The sequence below is a fragment of the Centroberyx affinis genome, unplaced genomic scaffold, assembly GCF_046629955.1.
Source record: "Centroberyx affinis isolate AG114_WGS23_722 - 3 ecotype Tasmania unplaced genomic scaffold, CSIRO-AGI_Caff_v1 ptg000334l_1, whole genome shotgun sequence".
NCBI classification, from domain to species: domain Eukaryota; kingdom Metazoa; phylum Chordata; class Actinopteri; order Beryciformes; family Berycidae; genus Centroberyx; species Centroberyx affinis.
Window position 1 is genome coordinate 281,525 of NW_027279009.1, and position 22,211 is coordinate 303,735.

The window sequence follows — 22,211 nt, forward strand, 5'->3', positions numbered from 1 at the left end:
TACCACAAATATCAAGTTCTTCACCCATCCACACAATGGTAAGAAGTTTCCTATAAAACAATTCATAAACTACTACACACATCAGTAATTTATATGCTTACATGTCCCTATGGTGCATATGTTGGACAAACAAACAACCTCTCAAACAACGAATCTCAGAACATAAAAGAGCTAATCGCACCGGAAACATGGAATAGGCCATAGCCAAGCACTACCATGAAGCCAACCATGGCTCCCCAGCCACTCTGCTCTTCGTTGGACTTGAACATGTGTTATCAGCCGATTAAATGGCCGTTATCAGTCGTTATCAGGACCATAGATATGAGGTAGCATGGCCATACTCTACCTCCTAGTTGGCTCAGTAGGCTGTTATCGTCGTTATCGGCTGTTATCGCTGTTATCAGAAGAGGGGGATGTGGTGTAAGACGATGAAGTGAGGTCATGCGCATGCGTCGGCGTTGTGGTTGTCCGCCAGATGCTCTGTCTTATTTTGACTTCTTATCCAGTTTTAAGCCGCATTTTTTACGATACACTTTTAAGATCTTGGTCGTTTTTAACTACATCTTTTAATCGGATGAAGGATTTTAGTCATCGGACGTCAGGATCTTATGTTATCGGACTGCTTCAGAGTCTTTGCTGCATCTCGCTCCCGGTGGATCAAGACCTCCTTGTGGCTTTTCATGACTGACAAGTGATCGAGTCCTACTACTACTGCTTCGACACCAAACTTCTGCAGTGGGCCCAGTTCTGGGCCCGTGCCGGTACGTTTTACCCTGTGAAACCTCCATCTGTGCACCAATACCACTACTAAACCAGATCTTCGCAGTGGGCTCCGATAGGAGCCCATGCGTGTAAGTGCCGTGGTAGCTACTTGCAAACAGCTAATGTCAGCTCCTTGCTAACTGAGTTAATAACTGCAGTCTGCTTCAACAACATCGCCTACTACCTTTAGTTCTGTGTACTGGCAGTTATTTTTCTCTCCGCAGCATGCCTCCACTTACCTCAGCTGAATCCGAGCTATCCAGTGTGAGATCCGAGCTCCATTCCATTGAGAGCCTCCTACATGATGTCCTCCAGCGGCAATCCCTGCTCTCCTCCCGGCTGGCTGGGCTACAACGAGACGGTCCCTCCAGCACTGAAAGTCCCATTCCCGGCCCATCCGCCTTCCATCCTCCTTCCTGGGCATCCGTCACGAAGAAGGGGAGAAGGATTTCTCTCCCTCTGTTTTCTCCGGACGGGGATGACGACCCTGTCCCGCTCTCAAACTTCTTTGCTCCACTTGAGGAGCTAACTGAGCTAGCGGCTGTTTGCTCGCGGAGTGCTCCGCAGCAGTCTGCCCCGGTCCGCCCTAACACAACGAGGAAGCGTCGAATTTCCCCCACGACCCCGCCGGAATCCCATGGTAAACGTCGCCGACAACTATCCCCTCCTGCTGTATCCAACTCCAACTCCAAGTCCAAGTGCTCTCCTCGTAGCCTCCAGCCATCGACCCACCTGCTCAACGGAATACTGGACACACCTGTGGCTAGTGGTGACGTCACCTCCAGCGGCGCCACCCCACAACTACCTCTTTCCCCCAAACTCGCCGTCTTCAATGGGGGCTGTAAGGACAGACAACCTGAAATCCTTATTATTGGTGATTCCATAGTTAGATCCGTTGAGCTTCCAGGCGCCATCACATACTGTCTTCCTGGTTGCAAAGTTGCAGACATTGTTGAACTTTCACCAGTGCTTACAGACCTCCACCCCTCAGCTCATACACTAATTGTTCACGTGGGTACCAATGATGTCATGGATAAAAAATCAGTTATACTCCGCGATCATCTAGAGTCCCTTGCTATCACAATCCAGAGCCTGGGCAAAACATGCGTTTTTTCTGGCCCCATTCCTACACTTTCACGTAGCCCTGAACGTTTCAGCCGTCTATTTAGTCTTCATGAATGGCTAACAACCTTTTGCACTGCAACTGGGCAGGGTTTTATTAGCCACTTTGACTACTTCTGGACTAGACCGGACCTTTATAAACCGGATGGCCTGCACCCCAACATCAAGGGTGTTAAACAACTGACTAATAACCTCATCCAGCACATTGCTTTTAATTCCGATTGATGCCGACCTCAGCATGACCCCGCTCTAGAATCCTCTCCCGTCCACTATGATGAGCATCTCTCTCTGGGTCCTGCTGAACACTCTGCCATGTCACAGCCCTCTATCTCTCTGGCTGAGTCTGGTCCTCCACCCGCCCATCCTACCTCTGTCATATCCAACAATCTCACTCAATCTACTGAGACTAGGTCTACCCCTACCGTTATAAATACAGCTGACTTAAGTTCACCACAAGACCTTCAGTCACGTCATGGTTTAAAACTGTTGCACTTAAATATTAGGAGTCTGTTACCTAAACTGGATTTTGTTCATGTATTGATTGATGACGCCTCCCCTGACATATTTGTCCTGACAGAATCTTGGCTTACGGGGAAAGTCTCTAACTCAGACGTAGCAATTGTTGGTTACAAGCTATTTAGAATGGATAGGACATCGAAAGGGGGAGGGGTATTGATTTATGTTAAAGAACACTTAGTTGCATGTGAACTTGCAGCCTCCTCGGTACCTAAGAAATTTGAATATATTGTTTTAAATATCTGCCTGGGGGTTGATGTTCACTTCACAGTTATTGGCATTTACCGTCCTCCTTCTGCAACAAATATGGCCCTGGAGGAAATAGGCAAACTAATGTCATCATATGCCTCTTCTGAGTTAATTGTTTTGGGTGATCTAAACTTGGATTGGTTATCCGGGAACTCCTCTAGGCTAAAAGAACTGTGCCTAGAATTAAATTTATCTCAGTTGATTTCTTTTCCCACGAGACCAAATGCAAAAAATCAGTCTAAATCCACTTTAATTGACCTTATACTAACAAATAGACCACTCAAATACCCATACAGTGGCGTTTTTGCACAAGACATTAGTGATCACTGCCCAATCGCATGTGTTAGAATGGTCAAAGGACATAAATCTAAAGCGCGTGTTATCAGGAAACGTAATTTTAAAAATTTTGTTGAACAGGGTTTTTTACATGACTTATTTCATGCAGACTTAGACAAAATCTGCTTAATTCCTGATTCCGAGCTAGCTTTGGATCAGTTTTCTTATATTTTTAATTCTCTTACTGAGAAACATGCCCCCTACAAGAATTTTAGAATAAAAAATCGTTCCAATCCTTGGTTTTCTATAGAGCTTACCGAAGCCCTTCATATCAAAGATTTGGCCTGGTCGAAAGCCAGATATACTGACAATCCAACAGACTGGTTGCACTTCAGGCAACTGCGGAATAGGTGCATCAGCATGATCAGAAAAGCTAAATCTGATCATTACTTGTCCTCTCTTGCGAGCTCCAACGGAGATGCAGCCAGTTTTTGGAAAACTATGAACTCACTAAAAACCAGGCCTACCTCCTCTCTCCCTCCACAGATTGGCAGTGAGAATGATCTAATTTTAAACAAACCAGATATGTGTGAGGCTTTTAACCATCATTTCATAACCTCTGGCCATCTATTTGATAGACTGTCTGCCAATATGGTTCCAATAAACCAATCTCCTAGTCTGGTAACTGAGAACTCATCCAATTCTTGCCTCTCTAATAACAGATTTTCGCTTAGACCTGTAACTGAAATTGAAGTTTTTAATGCACTTACGCACTTAAGCACAAAGAAGTCAAAGGGTGAGGATGATCTTGATCCTTATCTCCTGCGTCTCAGTGCTCATATTATTGCCTCCCCGCTCGCTCATATATTCAACTTAACATTTATCTCTGGTAAAATCCCCAGTGTATGGAAAGCTGCACAGGTTGTTCCGTTGCTTAAAGGTGGTAATACGAGTGACTTAAATAACTATCGTCCAATATCAAAACTATGCTGCTTAGTCAAAATCCTTGAATCCTTAGTTAATTATCAGTTACGGGCTTTCCTGGAGGCATACAACATTCTTCAACCACAACAATCTGGGTTCAGACCAGGGCATAGTACGGTTACAGCAGCAACACTCATAGTAAATAATATTGTTAACTGTCTTGATAACCGCCAGCATTGTGTTGCACTTTTCATCGACCTTTCAAAGGCATTTGATACGGTGGATCACAATATTTTAATAAACAAGCTATCCTCCATAGGACTGGACGAGCTCACAGTCAACTGGTTTTTTAATTATCTCTCAGGGAGAACACAGGCTGTTGTTGCTGACGGTTTCAGATCCAGCTCACTTGTAATTGGTAAAGGTGTCCCACAGGGGTCGATTCTGGGTCCACTTTTATTTACTCTGTATATTAACAACATGGTACCCTCTTCTCCACATTGTGACGTCCATTATTATGCGGATGACACAATCCTGTATGCTACTGGCCCCACGCTTAGAATGGCCGCTGCAAATCTGCAGTCTGCTTTTGACGCATTTCAGATGTCTCTTACTGGCCACAAGCTTGTCTTGAACTCTGACAAGACAAAATGTATGTTGTTTTCGAGGTCTCATGGGACTGATGCCAGTATAGGTATTCATACTCTGCAGGGTGCGCAAATTGAAATTGTTGATTCTTATAAATATTTGGGCATTTGGCTAGACAATAGGCTTTCATTTCAGACCCATGTGGAACACCTACCCAAAAAGCTGAGGGGAAAGATTGGATTCTTGTACAGAAACAAGTCCTGTTTTTCTACTATCAGTAGACAAACCATTGTGCAATCGACAATAATGTCTGTTTTTGACTATGGTGATGTCCTGTATATGCATGCCTCGCCTACTACCTTGAAGCCTCTTGATGCGGTATTTCATAGTGCTCTGCGTTTTATCACTGGTGATGGGTTTCTCACTCATCACTGTCTCTTATATGAAAAAGTGGGTTGGCCCTCCCTTACCATTCGAAGAGAGCAACATTGTCTTTTGTTTGTTTACAAAGCTTTGTCTGGCAAGCTTCCACTGTATTTGTCCTCGCTCTTGAGTTTCAGTGCTACAGGGCATCATACTCGCTCACAGACACACATTAGATTAGACACACCACGTATGAACAGTGAGGCAGGAAAGACCGCTTTCAGTTTTTACGCTCCTGATAGATGGAATATGCTGCAGGACTCTCTTAAACTGGACCGATTTGTTTCTATGGAAAATTTCAGGGCGCTTTTAGAGGATGCATTATGTGGAGATTGCACGTGCTTCTCATAGTCTTGTTGTTATTTGAACCTGGGAATTTCATGTGATTTTATATTGTTTTATATGTTTTTGTTTTTTTTTCTGTTTTTTTTTTGTATTTTTTGTTTTTTGTACTGTAATGTTTGTAATGTGTTTTTATCTTGTGCTGTAATCAGGGCGTCCTTGAAAAAGAGAGCTTGCTCTCAATGGCCCTCCCTGTATAAATAAAGGTTTACATACATACATACATCGTCGATTGGTAAACTGGGGCACGTTCAAAGTTCGCACCGTTTTGCTACGTTGCAAAACGTTTTCCAGCTGAACGATATGTTTGCTCATAAAACCTTCATGCTTTCAACCAAGGAGGTTCTATATTAACACGCGCTACTGTTTCCTTTTAAACTTCCTGTTTGCTACGTTTTGGGGCAATTGAACGTGCTCCTGGATCACCGCAGAGACTGGCTACGTTGGTCTGCGTCCACGTCACGTGACTGTCAAGTTTCTCTCTGCGGCGAAAAAAAAAGCCCTTTATTCTCAGTGGAAAATGCAATATTTTAAGATCGTTTTGGCATTAAAATGCGTTTTGATAACATTTCTAGCGAGAAATGTGCATTTTATTTTCCTAATCTTCGTTCAGTGAATGTATATGATCTTTAGTTTGTTAGTTATTACGAATATTCATTCAGGCTTTTTCACCGTTGCTATGGCCGTTGCTATGGACGCTGCTATCGCTGAAACCACAATTGTAGTTCTTCCGGTTTGCAAAGTGGTCATAAAAAGATATATCTACTGAATATATCAAATACCTAGTACAGCCGAACTAGTAATTACACTGCATCTAGGTGATCTATGTTAAGAAAAAGTAAAGATGTTGGTGTATTTGAGATATTTTAGCCAAAACAGGAGTCGAACGCATCGAGTCCACCTGCAATGCCCTTCTGTGAGCAACGTCATCCAACGTGTTTGTGTGTCGACTCCTGTTTTGGCTAGAATATCTCAAATAAACCAACATCTTAACATAAACCAACACATTTGTGTAACCAGATTTTAAATATCTAATTGTTAAATGGGTGAAAATTTATTTTAACCATAATTTACTCATATTTGACAGCGCCCCCAGTTGTTGACTATACTCACATGATAGCTGAGGTCAAGAGCTCTCTGTAACAGTTGGTCCCATGTCTGTAACCCCTTTTGTTGCTGAATTATAAGCCTTCAAACATACACCGAGGTCAAGGTTCAAAGGTCAGTATTTCAAAGCAGGAGCCATGTAGAATCTTCATACTGACATATGTTACTCTCCAGGTCAAGACCTTTCCAACAATATATTTGGTTTAGCTCTACGACAAAGTTTTAATTTTCTCATTTCAGGGACACAAGCCATCCCAGGCCTAGTTTCACAGAGCACTTTGAAGGCCCAATATATAAAATTAAGTTTTTTGTTTCTTTGTCATAGAGCTAAACCAAATACATCGTTGGAAAGGTCTTGAGGTAGAGTCTAGGAGGTAGAGTATGGCCATGCTACCTCATATCTATGGTCCTGATAACGACTGATAACGGCCATTTAATCGGCTGATAACACCCAAAGCGGGTGACATGTGACTCCTCCAGCCAGAGGGGGTAATATGCCAAAACTACTCTCTCAGAGAGAGATGTATTGGATGTCAACCAGGCACGTGCACGTTTTTCTATATCTTTTTCTAATTTTATATTTTAGTTTTTAAATTTGGCCCATGGCATCAATTCTCAATTAAAAGCGTGTTGTAATGCTCGACAACTGCATTTGAGTTCTAATTCTGCAAGTCTGTGAGACCGCATGAGCCCCTGCCCCTCCCTCTTCTACTTCCCTTGTCACAGCCACCACAGTTAACGCACGCAAATCGAGCGCCCTGCGGAGCAGCATCCACGTCTCCCTGACCTGCCTTCATTGGTGACAGCCAGGTAACGACAGTGTTTGCCCTAAGCCTCGGCATTGTTTGTCACTATTGTGAAACTGAAACAAATAAATATGCGTTACATGGTTAATAGTCTATGCAATCACATTTGGATATCAGAAACGTTAGCTGACCTGTCACCCGTCACAAGAAAATGTGCAAATATATGATTCTTCCACTGTACATGCTCATACTGATTAGCAAAAGCTTTAAGATATAGCTTAGTAAATTCGATTCTTACTCCTGTGACACAAAATGTACTGGTAGTTATAGGCAAGCCAACTTATTGTCATTTCAATACAATAGTCCAGGGCCTTTACAAGCTCAGATTTGAAAGTTTAACTGTTCATCTAATTTTATTGAAATCTTATTATAGGCCCACAATTTATTTTAACTACACAAAGTGGTTTGGCGATTCTAAATCAGGCATGAAGCTACTTTAGCTTAATATCAGTATTTTGTACTAACCTTATATAAGTTAGGTCTACATTACAACACTTGCAGTAATCTATATCATGTATTTACCTTAAATATTATTAAAACATTGCCAAATGACAAATAGCCCATTAAAATTTGTCTGCAGAAAAAGTAGCTATGTGGTAGGGTACTTGAAGTTGGGCCACTGACAGTTACAGTCTGGTGAGGCTTACTGTTATAATGCATCGACTCTGCCACCAATCAGTCTTACCCAAATAACGTCATATTGTGTTGGTCTATTTTTGGGAGATTAACCCTTAATTATCATGCACAACATTGATTTTGCTAATTTACCAATTGCAGCATAATGCCAAAAAAGGACAGGCTAAGAAAACAGAAAGAAAGGGAGCTACAGCAGGCAGCCCAGGGTAGCAGCTCTCTTCTATCCTGGATCAGGCCATCTAGCAGTAAGGAGGATGAGGGAGATGTATTGCCACCTGATACAGAACCTATCACAGATGAAGAAGAAAGGTCAGAGTCCAGAGCAGAGTCATGCTGAAATAGTCAGGTAGAAATAGTGAATGCTAAAGACCATCGTCTCTGTGTGAATTGATACAGTAATTTTGTAGAAATCTGTTGAGTATTAAACATCTGCATGAGTGTATGGGTATTGAAATAAATATGTAATTAAGTAAAAGATGTGCTACTGTATATAACTTTATTTTTTATAAATAATTATGAGAGGGATGCCCTTTTTTTTTCGCTTGAGCACCTCCCCCCCAAAATGTCTGTGCACGGCCCTGATGTCAACACTCCATGTTGGGACAACACACACAAGATATATTAATGATAACACGTGTTAAAATGTGCGTTGTCCCAAAGAAGACACACACGTGTTAAAAATGACACATCCTTTGTAGAGTAGATTTGGTTGAAATTCATATCAGTTGAAATTTACAACTCTTTGGACTTTCTGGAATCTTTAAAACTATAAATCAAATTGTTGTACTGACATCATAAATTCTTGCAGAGCATGGCTGAGGTGTGAGTCCCACAGGGTTTTTAGAGTGTTCAGTGTCTTCCTGGTTCATGGCAGGCTCACTGATTATGTGAGTGACAGGTTGAGTTGTGAAAAATGCAATAAAGGTATCATTACACGAGTTTGGCATGCTTGTCATACCATCATCAACCCATGTTCAGTGACAAGCATCTTCATATATCCTTGTTTCTAGTTGAAGCCTACAACTGTTTCCCCATCTGTTGTTCCTCATTCTTAGATTGCTGATTATTATTATTCTCTTTCTTATTTTTCTCATTATTGTTTCAAAATACAATGTTTATGCACTGGTTCACTGACTGATAACCAAGTGTGGCTGTCTAATATATAATTAGTCAGTATTTCTTAAAATACATGATTTACACTAAACTGCATTACAAGTGAATGTGCTAGTTCTCTCAACCACCAGAGAATAGCTTAAATATCTTCTGCCAAGCTTTCGCCACCAGCACAAAACACTACACACAGCTACACAGTGCTGCATGTGCAAGGCAAATGATAAAAATAAATATATCATGCAAACTTCCTAATACCTCTCTCACGAAGCGACTTCCACATAATCAGAGTAGCTCTGACTTCAAAAAATCCGGCTAACCGGTCTGATGAAGGTATCAACTCACTCCATATACGTATATATATCTATATAGAAATATGTATGTATATGTACTGTATGTATGTGTGTACATGTGGGTGTGTATATCTGTATATATGTATGCATGTTACGTGTGTGTATGTATTTATGCGTATGAATATAGGTTTACCCCCATTTTTTCCTCTTTGTTTTGTTTATTTTCCGTTTGCAGTTTCTTTGATAAATTATTTGTTGCTGTTGACCATGCTGCTGAATTTCTGAAAGAATTGCTCAAAAATAAATAAATAAATAAATAAATCACCCCATTAATCCAGGTTTTTCCAATCCAGCTATGAGCGTGTGAGCCACCTTCATAAAACTGACAAGTCACTAACCCATGAATCTTGTTTCGTGAGACAGGCTCTAGCTGTAGCACATAATGGGATTTCCCCATAGCAGATGACAGACAAGTTTGTTGTCACGTGTGAGTATGATTATCCTCACATGGAAACATTCAGGCATATTTTCTGTACATGTTTCTGTTTCAGTTTCTGTCTCACATGTATAACATAGACCTACAGCTGCTAATTTCTTCTAGCTGCTGCAGAAGAAATTACAAGACATTCCTCACCATTTCACTGTATGTTTAACATTTCTATCATTACAGTCGCTCTTTACTGCAGGTATCTTTAGTGCTCCAGTCTAAGGAGTCTATACCGCTTCTCCGAAGGCTATTCACCTTCACAAGGTGTGGCTACAGCTCCCACAACGCAGGTGCGATCCTGGTGAAGAATAAGCATCTTTTGGTCAGAATCTGTTGATTCAAGGGAGCCGGTGGCAGCGACAGCACCTGTAGCACAGTGATTCTGCCACTGAACGTTTCCATGGCCAAGAATCACACAGTTTTCAGTGGCTTCTTCCTCTTCCCACAGTAGATACACAAAGCATACCGCTCATTGAATATTCCTCAAAGTACAGAAAAAACACTTTTTAATTGTTTCTTTCTTCTGTATTACTGTATATCTGAATAGTGGTGATTATCCTTAATTCCAAACATGGAATTTTTGACATTTTTCATTCTCAAATGGATAGAGCTTCTGACACATTGACTGACAGTAACGTACATGAGTGTAAAATGTTTTTTTGTAGTTGGCATAGGCATCGTACTCAGTTACCCCTAATCTGCTGTCTTCAGAATGACAAAGCCTGACAGACAGAAAGTCAGTCTTGTTAGATAGATCGATATAGATAGATGTTTACTGTGTGAATTCAGCAAGACAATCACATTATCATTATTTTTATAAGAATGTTGTTTCTTCTGTGTGTGCGTGTGTGTGTGTGTGTGTGCCCATGGCGTCACTGAAAACATGCTCTATTAGGACCCACGTCCAAATGCACCTAAACAAACTGCAAATGCACAGTAAATGCAACTGTAAAGCTGCATTATAGCTACTAGACGACGCATTGTCTTCATTCAGCATGTATTTCTCTTGAAACAGATCCTCAATCTTCGACACACATACCTGATTGGCCAACAAAATGTGGACAGTGTGATAAAGAGGTATATAATAACTTGTTGGCTTTCACCTCATGTTTCTAAATCAGGCCTTCACAAACAAAAGCACAAATGCAAAATGCTGCAAACCGGAGGGATGTAGATTTAGCTGAAAAAACAAATATCAACTATTATTACCAGGGAGAGAAATTGGTTGGAGGCAAGATGAAATGGAGTAATTGTATGTATTTCACTTGGACAAGAGGCTAAGTGACAGTGTTTTGTGTTTATGTACTCTTATTTTGAAGATCTCTACTCCATCAGACTATGTGGTGTGTTTAAATTTCATTGGATTACTGAGAACAGTTCCTCATTCTACATGCCAAGTGAAGTAGCAAGTGGAATGACAACCTAAAGGAAGGTTTCCTGGTTTAGAGTGATAGGGCTTCACCCCAGAACATTATATAAGAAAGTTCCTGCTCTGTTGCAGGAATCAGCTTGAGATAAAAGGAGCTGCATCTTAAGATCACTGCACTGGAATCATTGGCTTATAGCCAATTACACAGCGACAACAATTTTGCAGACAAACATTTCAGAGAGAACCTACTGCACCTCTGAAAATGATGAAGAAAATTGTTCTGCTACTTGCTTTCTTTGGATTTGCATCTTCCGCAATAAAGTACAGACGGACGTGCAGTGACCCTGTGCCAAATTCACCCTCAGCTCAAAGGAAGAGGCCAACTGCTTGTGTGAACTACAAAAACATTGTAGGTCTCAATGAAGTCCAGACAACCATCAAAGCTACGCAACTGAATCTGGTGGAAAGGACTGAAGGAGCAGAGAAAAGGCTAAATGAAAGCCAAGTAAAATTTGAATCTACAAAAAGGGAACTGGAGAGGAGGATTCATGCACTAGAAGATTTAGAGACTAAATTCAGCAAACTTGAAAGACAGCTGCGAGAGCAGAAGACTGAGGTGGAGAAACAGAAAGCTGACATTGGAAGACTCAAGAATGAGAATGCAGGTAAAGCTTATTAAAGTTGATTATCATTATCAAATTATCATTCTTGATATTTTTTTTCTCCTTTATTTAACCAGGTGAGTCCCATTGAGATATCCATCTCTTTTTATACTCCAGCAGGTTTTCTCAAATGTGAACAGTTTATAACTTGAATATTATAATCTGCAATGGAATACGAGAAAAATGTAAAATATCTATCAGATTGAGTCATTTTAAATGTGGAGGGGGAGAGATTATAGCACAAGTGAAGATGTAACCTGATTTATTAGACTGGTTTCTGTGTTGTTGTTGTTGTTGATGTTGTTGTTGTTAACTGTTGAATGATGTGGCAAAAAGCATTTAAAAAAATGATGTCCTATGTTGATAGGAATCACGCAAAAACTGAGGTCAGCAGAGAGGAAACTGCAGACCCAAGGAAATGAACAAGAGAGGCAAAAAACAGAGGTGGACAGGATTAACAAAGAAGGTAACAACAGAATAAATATCCAGACTCCATGTTTAATCTTTGATGTTGCCTATGTTAGATTAAGTTTCTATATCTAAAGCTTTAGCCATGCCAGACTGCTAAAATGAATGAAATTATTTCTTCTTTTTTTCCCCAGTCAATCCTAAAGTGGCGTTCTCTGCAACGATAATAGAAGCTCCTGGTGTGTTCACTGGACCCAGTCCTTCTGGTGTCAGCAAGACTCTGATCTTCAATAAAGTGTTCACAAACATCGGCAGTGCTTACGACAGTACAACAGGTACGTTATACACACTTAGTGTGCAGCCTTGACAGAAGTGTGTGTGTGTGTGTGAGTGTATGTGTTTGTGTGTGTGCTTTAGGTTAGTGAGATAATACTAGACAATATCTAAAAATATTCTCAAATTAGGCAGGAGGAGATGCAATCCACTAACTAACTAATGATTCAAAAGCTACTTTACCTGGGAGATCCTTTACCAATCTGAGAGGACTGGGGAGAAAGATAAGAGAACTCATTCAACATTTCAGTCTTGTAACCTTAATTCATCAAGTTGTTTTCTTGAGGAATGTAAAAGACTGAAACATTGTATGTGCTTTCCTCTTTTGACAGGCATCTTCACCGTTCCAGTGAAAGGGGTTTACCACTTTACGTTCATGACTTTTGGCTACAACACCCACACCTCGGGTGCCATCTTGGCAAAGAATGGCCATTACCAAGTCAGCACCTGGGAATTCAAGGGGCCGGATGCCAGTGACACCACCAGCAATACTGTGATTCTCAACCTGAATGTCGGAGAATGCATCAGCGTCATCCTGTGGCAAGGTGGCAAAGTACATACCAGTGTCTTCAGTGGGTTCCTCATCTTCCCGATATTGTAGATGGTTGGAATCAAGATTATTGAATCTGCTTTTATGACAAGATATAAAGATATATTTTTTCCTTTTGGCAATTTCTTTAGCAGTTTAAATTGTGAAGTGACAGCCTCCAGTGTGTATTATCCTCAGATTGATTCATTTATTAAAAGCTACTATCAAGGTACAATATCTTTTTAACTTATGACAGCTTTTTAAAAAAACAAAAAACAAAACAGTACTTCCAATTCTCATCACTGCATTATTTAATGCCAATTCGCTTAATTCCAATTTAGTGGCTATAAGACCGCGGTTGGACTATAAATTACTGAAAATAAGAATGTGTTTCTATGTCTGGATAAATAAGGGTAAAAAATCTAAACACTGCTGCGACAGTGTGTCTAGTCCACTTGCCTAACCCAGATGATGAGATAAAGCTTATCTGAAACATGACTGAGTATTTTTTTTTTATTGTCTAATTTACAAGTATGACAAAACAAGATATATCTACAGGAAAAAGTTGTGAAGACTAGACTCTACCATATTTTTACATTAATACGTTTTTTTATAGCATCAGTTAGAAATTAAAGTGCAGTTAGAAATAACAGTGACAGTAACTTGCTATTATAATTTTCATTTCAGATAGTATGTAAAATATACCATTGTTACCATTGTTATTCTCTCTTCTATTGTAGTGGATGCTGCTTTTTGTTAGTAACTTAATTACATGATAATCACTCTGGTGGAGGTATTGATTCAATAAAAGACTATTCAAAGTAGAATTGACTGATTTTGTTTGTTTGATCACCCAATCATAGATCCACAACAGAGGATTTTTCTCATAAACAGGTGGAACTTAATTTGAATTTGAAGATGTAACAATGTATGAACAATTGCTATGTAGACAGCTGTCTCAAGTGTTTTGAATACATACACACCTGAAGTCCATGTGGTATATTTACATGTAGATCTAATTCATATATGTTGGGTGGCACTAATATTTTGTCACACATCAATAAGGTCAGAACAGGAGAGACATGTAGAGATTCATATACTCCACATTTTGCAATATAATATTAATATAGTTAACAGCAGATGTAGCAAGTAACTGGGAGCTAACTACTGTGGATACTGCCTGAGTAAAAAAAAGAAAAACATTTCTGTGTATTCTTAAGTCAGAAACTTTCTTTGCACATCTTTTTATAGGTGATATATTCAGTCCTGCTCTTACTTGAGTATTCTTCAACATAAGAGTAGTGAAAACAAACAGATCTGGCATTTAAAAGACGTTCTGGACTAATTGATAGTTGATACTTGTTGATATAAGCTGCAGAACTCAAACCTAAACCCATTTTGCTAATGATCCATCATATTATTTCAAAGGATTTTGCTAAAATGTAAGCTGTCAATTTCTGGCAAGACAGTTTTTAAACATGCACAAAACCTCATGAATTTCAGTCAAAAAGTACTATATTATTTTATTTAGTGGGCTACACTTACTTTTACTTGAGTAATTTTCCATTTGTGTGCTTTCACTCTGACTAAATTTTAACTGAAGGAGCAGAAATTGATATTTCAGTACTCTTCCCTCTATCATTATCATTATAAGGTTATTATAGGGTAAGGGTTTCCTCTCACAGATGTGTATATATGTGTAGTATGATGTAGTATGGTATATGATGGTATGTAAAGCCCTTTGAGACTTTGATAAACGGCTATATAAATAATGGCCATAGTGTTTCACCTGGAAGCCACTATTTGGACGGACCGGTCAGTCATTGTCTGAGATGCTGGGGCAAACTGAGCAGACAGGCCCGTATGTCAGTGATAGCCCCAGGCATTTTGCCCATGTTCTCCCACCGCTGAGTGCTGGGATCATAGCGATGGACCAGTCCAGACTCACTGTAGTCCTCCTGGCAGTATCCTCCCAGGATATAGATCTTCTCCTCCAGGACGACTGAGGCTGCACCAACATGTGGCACAGGCAGCGATGTGAAAGCGCTCCAGGAGTCGGCGGCCGGATCATATACCTCACAGGCTTGTTGGTCAGTGTAAAACTTCCTCAGGTTACACACTCCACCTGCGACGTAAAGGTGGCCACGCAGGGCCTCCATGCAGTGTTGGGCCCGGTCTTGGGTCATGTCTGCCAGGTAGGTGGTTCCTCTCTCCGGATGGTACAGGAACATGGAAACCAGACACTCATACTTACAGTTGAACCCTCCTGAGACGAAGATCTCTCCGTCTACGACTGTGACAGCCTGGCCACTCAGAGCCTGATCCAGGGGTTGGACATAGCTGAAATGAATAAAACAAGAGGTGAGAAACAGGAATGCAGTGGAGGGGTCACCTAGCTAAACTCCTAGCTCCGAGTTTACCTAGCTTATTTATTTGTGAAATAGAGTTTATGCACTTTTTAAAGAGGCACTACTGTGGTCTAATATCCGTGGGTGTTTATTATATTATGTGCAGTTTGAAAGACAGAAATCTCAGGATCTGGCAGAGTAATTGCTGAGTCATTGGTATTGATCAACAACCCTTTCAAAGCCCCGCAGATATGGTAATTTTGTGCCGTGGGGCAGTAAAAATATTACTCATTGCCCCTTTAAACATTATATGACTCTTGCATCAGACTGAAGTAAGCTATATAGAAATAGCAACTTTCTAGGAAACAAAACATGAATCAGCAGTGGCTCAACGTATGGCACTGTCTGGTGTTTTATATTTACCAACATGGTGGCTAATTGGGGAGCAGGCACCAACTGTTACAAAGCATTAGTTCCACTAGATGTCAGTGTGGTTACATTTTACTGAGATGTTTTCAAAGAGAAGCCCTACTCAAATACAAATGTCACTCATAAAGAATAGTGGTGACTTTACTGAGATTGTTGCCCACTGAAAATGACTTTCCCTCTATGTGATGTCTCTTTGAAGGGAATTCTCAACTGTTATCTTATACTGTCAATATCTCCAAAGAGCATCTAATATAATCTCACAAGACTTAACTTTTCCTCTGTAACATTATGTTAAAATAATTAAAATATAATTGTGTCAGGAAACAGAATTCAGAAAGTAAAAAATCTCCAAAACGGACAAATGCTGAATATGAAACTGCACCCAGCAGACATTTATGTCTAGAGACATAACATGATGAGCTGTGGAAAAGACTTGAATTAAATCTTCACCATTTCTGTATTAGGTCTTCACTATCCTTACATTCCAATATTGTTACTTACATTTACCTAATTAGTTTCCATTAGTTCTTCTCACTCTTATGTCTGAGGTCAGGATGTAATGTCAACTATCACATTCCACCTTTCTTGTCATTTTCCATCTCACCTCCAGGAGTCAGAGTCAGTGTTGTAGACCTCCACAGTGTCTACGTTGGTATTGAGCTCCTTGTCTCCTCCAATGGCGTAAAGGCGCTCCGCTCGTACCACCACCGGGAAGTTACTTCTAAACTCCTGCATGTCAGCCAGCCTCTTCCAGCTGTCCTGCATAGGGTCAAATCTAGCATGTGTGTGTGTGATCGTGTGTGTGAGAGAGAGAGGACAGAAAAAGCAAGACTGCATGTGTGCATCTGTGTGACAGATGTAAAGAGATCCGCGTCATCAGAGGCCGAAAATCAGATCATTTATTTACACACTGACTGGCTCTTTTTTTACCTGTAGGCAGACTTCATAGTGTCCTCCTTGGTGTAGAAGTCACATCCTCCAACTACAAACAGTCTCCCTTCCATTACCCCGACCCCGTGCCTGAACTTCGGCTTTTCTGGCATCTCCCCCAGCCTCCGCCACTCCATCGCCTTCACCAACCCTGTGCCACTGCGTAGGGAGTTAGCAAACCACAGTTCCCTGCTTGGTATGCGCTGGCCTATGTCTGGGTTCAGCTGGTCTCCCCCAACCAGAACCAGGGCATCTTTGGGCCGTCTGACCCGACACAGGTCTTGGGTCTTTGGGAGGCTGAAACCAAATTCCTTCAGTGCCGAGCCATAGAGTTCCACCTCTTTGTTTCCGCTGCACTCCATGCGCAGATTGATGGCCCTGACTTCCCTGAACTCTCGAAAGGTCATTAGGGGAAATCGGACTCCGGTCATCAACAAGCCGGCCTGGCTGAGCCTCTCCTCGGGATCAGCCTCCACCCAGGAGACCACAGCTCGAAATACAGCCAACTCTGTGGGCACACACAGGCCATCACAGCGGAGGAAGTCTATCAGCTTCTCAGCCGGTAGGTCCTGAAACTTAGCCGTGGCCGACACCTGCCAGAAGTTCCTCAGGACAAAGTCGTTGGCTTCCTCGAGGAGCTCTGACATCCCATAGGCCTCAGCGAAAGACGCCACATCCAGGCAGGAGCTTGCGTCCATTTCCCGTCGCATGAAGTCAAGGCAAAGTGAGAGGGCGGTCTGGAACTGGAGCTGGAGGGCAGTGCAGGTGATCTCGAAGACACACTCCCAGCTGAGGGGAAGGGCCCCGCTGTAGGAGCAGCCAATCAGAGGCGCTAACTCAGAAGCCAACAGGAAGGGGAGGGCCACACGGGGCTGATGGGATTCCCTCATCCCACAGGTGAACATGCCCCGGAAGTAGTCGCTGCTTGCTGCCAGAATAACTCTGTGGACTGGAAATAGACAAGAAAATAGTTTTTAAAAAACAGTAAAATTTCATAAAACAGTGGATAGCTCATTACATGTGTAGTAACTGTTGATTTTTTGTGATAGCAATCAATGTAAGATAATTGGAACAAACAAAGCTTTGACCACCTTTAAATGAAAAAAAAGCTACCTGTAAATGTTATTTATAATTATTATTTGTCCTTAGACACAACGCTTACTAACCATGAAGTGATGCCCCATCCACATCCAAAATCACATCACATCCCTCTCCCTCTGTCCACAGCTGCCTGACGGACTGAAGAGTGATCTTCATCTGTTCTGCAGCAGAGATCTTCTTCTCTTCCTTCTTATGATTTCTACCCTCAATCGTCCTCTCCTCCTTGGCACAGAGATCCAGCACCCTATGGACCCCGAGTGTTTGAGCTGCAGCCTTTATCTTGCCCACGGTGTCTCTGTTCAGAGCTAATATGGATCCAGTGTAGGCAAACTCCAGAACTGCTTGTAGCCCTGCATGACCCACCTCAGGATGCAGAAACATGGACCACCTATGAACTTCCATGTCCATTTCATCATCTTTTCTTTCTGCACTTTTCCCCCTCAGTCTCTCCTGGATAAGGGAGCTGACAGCAGCCAGGACAGGGGAGTGTACATAGAAGCTCCTCCCATCCTCAGTGCTCAGAGTCAGGTCGGTCAGGAGAGACGAATCCCTGAACTCCTTCAAGGCCTTGAATATCTCTTTAGGATGGGTTTGGCTGCTGCATGTGTGAACCTTATAATCAAGTCCTTCATTCTTATCCCCAAATGCCTCCTCTGTCTTACCCTCCCCACGTCCCTCCTGACTACTCATCTTGACCTCTAACCCCTCTCGCTCACCCCTCCCACTCACCAGCCCCATTCTGGTGTCGTTGTAGGCCACGATTCTCCTCAGCTCACGGTTGTCCTGTTCAATCCCTTCTCCTCCCTCTTCAATCACCCTCCTCCTCCTCTCCTTCTCTCTCCTCCATCGCTCTTCCCATTCCATTGGTAGGTAACGCCTTGTAAACTCCATGGCAGCTGTTAGACTCGACTTTCTCTTCGTATTACTATCTGTGTCAGTCTTTCTGTAGTCTAGACAATTTCTGATGACATCCAACAAAACTTAACACATCCTGTCAGCATGATCAATTTGTTACTCTTTCTTGTATTTACATTTCCTGTTTCCTCAACTCTTTGTTCCTCACCCTTGAAACCTTTCTCTCTCAAACTCACCTTCTCTGACTGGCCTTGGATATAAACAAGTAGCTATTCATAGCTACCGGGTCAGAGAGATTCAGTTTCCACGGAATCTTGGCTTGTACTTCATTATAACATTAGCCAAGAGAGGAAATAGAGAGGAACTTTAACTTTTGACTTAAAATAATAGTGTTATTTGAGAGCCAGGTAGAATATTTACCACACCATTAATATTGATTGACCTTACTGATTGTTACAATGACAATTGCTGAATAATAATACATTTCAAAATAAACCACTGTCAAGGAGCCAGAGAGGAAAAGGTTAAAGTTTATTTAGAGAGAATCTAAGATGTATGCTTTTGATACATGTTAGGTTCTATCAATGATTACTCATTGAACTTCAATCAATCCCTACTCTTCCTGGCAGAGACTGCCTGTCACGGGGATATCCCGTGCCCTATAGAAAATAAGGTGCAAACACACACACAACGCTGCATAGTCACTTCTAACTACATCTTGCCGGCATAGAGGTGTCTGTGTTGCTGTGAAATCGTTGCGTTTGCTCTCTCTCTCTCTCGCTCTCCCTCTCTCTGTTTGTGATGTCGGAGGTCACCAATATAGCGTTAATACATAGCGACCCAGTTGTAGTGTAACTCACATAAAACATTGCAATGTTAAAATGAAAAGACAAGAGACGTATAGTCTGTGCAATTAAAGGTATATTAATTTATGTACTTTTTACGAGGAAATTGGTTGTCACCTGTTTCTGTGCTGGACGATCCTCTCTCTTAGACCCGGATCGGACCAAGTGTGGTAAAGTGGCAGGGGTGTTTAATGGTGTTTCTTGAAATGTTATTTTAATGCTTTTGGAGTTGATTAATTGTTGTTGGAAATGTCTAATGACCCTTATTATTATTGTTTATAATATGGTGTGATACTTTGAACCAGGGGAATATGGCTAGGAGATAATTGATTATCAGTTAATAATTGATGTCTCTTAGTAGGAGCCAGCTACTATATAAAGGTGGAGGCTGGAGCTCCTTGGAAGAGAGCATAGCAGACCTTGGCAGGCCAGTACAGTACACAGTCATCTGCGGAGGGCCCTTACCTAAAGGGGCATTGCCTTATAGTGCAGATTTTGTTCATAAGTATATCTACTTTTTTGCCTTGTATATTTTTTCTTCTTTATTTTTGCAAGCTGTATTTTTTCCTTTTTTCTGCATTTTGGCCAAATTTGTTTGCACTGTAAATAAGCTGCATGGGAACGCACTGCTGTAAATAAAACACCTGGACTGAAAGAACAGAACCATCTCTTTTGTGCCTCAACCAATCGGCCAACCTTACACTGCCGATAAGACACATTTCCGCATTACTTTCTAGACCCTCTGAACCTATTTATAAGCCAGTCCAGGTGAAATATTATTATTTAACCTGGACTGGCTTATAAATAGGTTCATAAAAGTTGTCAATTCCCTACAGTACACAAATCTAGGGGAAAAAATATAGTACAAGCTAAAGAATGGAGAGACTCTCATTGATTGTGGTTCTGTGTTTGCTCGCTGGTTTAGCTGAATGCCAGGCTAGAGATGAGAGCAGTGAGACTCAGATCACAGTACTGACTCACAAAGACCTGGCAGAGAACTTGGCAGAGAACAATGAATCCAACGTTTTCAACCAAGGACCAGAAACGGCAGCCTGTGAACCAACCATCAACGTGGTGCTGAGAGAGCTGGGGGCTTTGGGGGAGCGACTGGCAGCGACTGTGAAAGCCCTGGAGGAAACAACTACAAGGCTGGAGGCCAGTGAGAACCAGGTGGCCACACTCAACAGCACAGTGACCAAACTAGGAGAATGAATGAAGGTAATGACATACACTAAGTATGTAATATCATGTTACACAGAGTGCCATGCAAATTTTACACTTCTAAAAAAAACCTCTCATGAACTGAATTACTCCATTCTGAGCTTAGATGTGAGATTTAGTGACACAAACAGGAGGCACAACTTCTCTGGAGGCGTTAAAGAGCAACTAAACACCAAACCCAAATCTGTGTAAAGCCTGACGGATGGAAAAAAAACATGCCACTGAATTGTCTGCTGATCAGCCAGCAGATGGCAATTCCAGTAGTATAAATAACCAAGATATCAGAGAGGCCCTTTACTAGCAGCAGGGCCCTAAGCAGCTGCTTATATTGCTTAAAGAGTGAATCAGCACTAAATCCCAATTTTTGAGATGTAAACATGGTTACAGTATATGCCTTCTATATAGTGAATAGCATTAATCCTGTACTTAATTTCATAAGAAGTCCTGCATTCTCTTCTAGGGGCAGAAACTTGCTGTTTCTCGGCTCTATGGGCAGAAACTTGCTGTTTCTCGGCTCTATGGGCTGAAACTTTCAACCATCTGCACTTCTGGCCACACCTCAATCAGTGATGTCTAACAGTCTAACGTTACTTAGCCAGAAAAATTGTGGTTCTTTGGCTCCGCTTACTGGGTTTAACTCAGCCAATGATATTATTCCTGCCACCCGAACAGCTCTACCTCTGAGAAATGTTTGTATCGCTAAAACTTCAATCTGTACGGAAGCCGAGAACGGCCGTGCTTACAATTATTTTTTAATGCCGTTATCCTCGAGATCACAAGTTAATTATCTCGTGATCTCGAGAAAACGAGCTTTGTTATCTCGAGATAACGAGCTTTGTTATCTCGAGATAACGAGATAATCAACCCGTTATCACGAGAAAACAAAATGTTGTTTCCTTCTATTACTTATAATGTTTATCAGAGATCAGGAGTGCCATGCCAGCATGCATAGGGCGTTTTGACAACTGTAGCAACTGATATTTAAGCTGGAAATGTAACTGCAGCAAACAAAACTACACATTTATGCTTCCTGTTCAGTTATGAATCCTCCCCGACAGTCATGACAGTGATCTTGAAGGCGGAAATCAGGTGTGATCACACGACTTTTGTTTTCTCGAGATAACGAGATAATTAACTCGTTATCTCGAGAAAACGAGCTTTGTTATCTCGAGATAACGAGATAATTAACTCGTGATCTCGACATAACGGCATTAAAAAAAATAATTGCAAGCACGGCCGGTGGTAAATCTGTACATACTGTATTATTGCTGCCTCTGTTGGGGCAGTGAAAATGAAGTGTAGCCTAATTTGTGCTGAATTTTGAAAATGATAAAAGTGAAATAAATACAGAATACTGATGATTCTACAAGGTGAACAATGCATATTCATATCTCCCAGATCGACCTCGGGTGGCATTTTCTGTTGTATCACCAAAAGACGGAACTATTGGTCCTGTAAACATTGATCATCCTCTGGTGTTCCGGATTGTTTTATCTAACATTGGAAATGCCTACAGCCCAATCTCAGGTACAGTATTTAA

General features: G+C 41.4%; 2 protein-coding genes across 2 annotated transcripts; one reads left to right on the top strand and one right to left on the bottom strand.

Annotated features, from left to right (window-relative positions):
• Positions 1-11,117: 11,117 nt before the first annotated feature.
• Positions 11,118-13,748, top strand: LOC139641043 (uncharacterized). Its single transcript, XM_071515272.1, has 4 exons — positions 11,118-11,675; positions 12,040-12,138; positions 12,275-12,415; positions 12,746-13,748. Exons 1-4 carry the CDS (start codon positions 11,273-11,275, stop codon positions 13,012-13,014), a joined length of 912 nt encoding a protein of 303 aa, XP_071371373.1. The 5' UTR covers positions 11,118-11,272; the 3' UTR covers positions 13,015-13,748.
• A 1,014-nt stretch (positions 13,749-14,762) lies between these two features.
• LOC139641052 (kelch-like protein 33) lies at positions 14,763-18,641 on the bottom strand. Its single transcript, XM_071515281.1, has 4 exons — positions 17,816-18,641; positions 16,650-17,598; positions 16,324-16,494; positions 14,763-15,282 (listed from the first exon to the last, which is right to left on the bottom strand). The coding sequence occupies exons 1-4, from the start codon at positions 18,639-18,641 to the stop codon at positions 14,763-14,765; spliced, it is 2,466 nt and encodes an 821-aa protein (XP_071371382.1).
• Between the last annotated feature and the right edge of the window lie 3,570 nt (positions 18,642-22,211).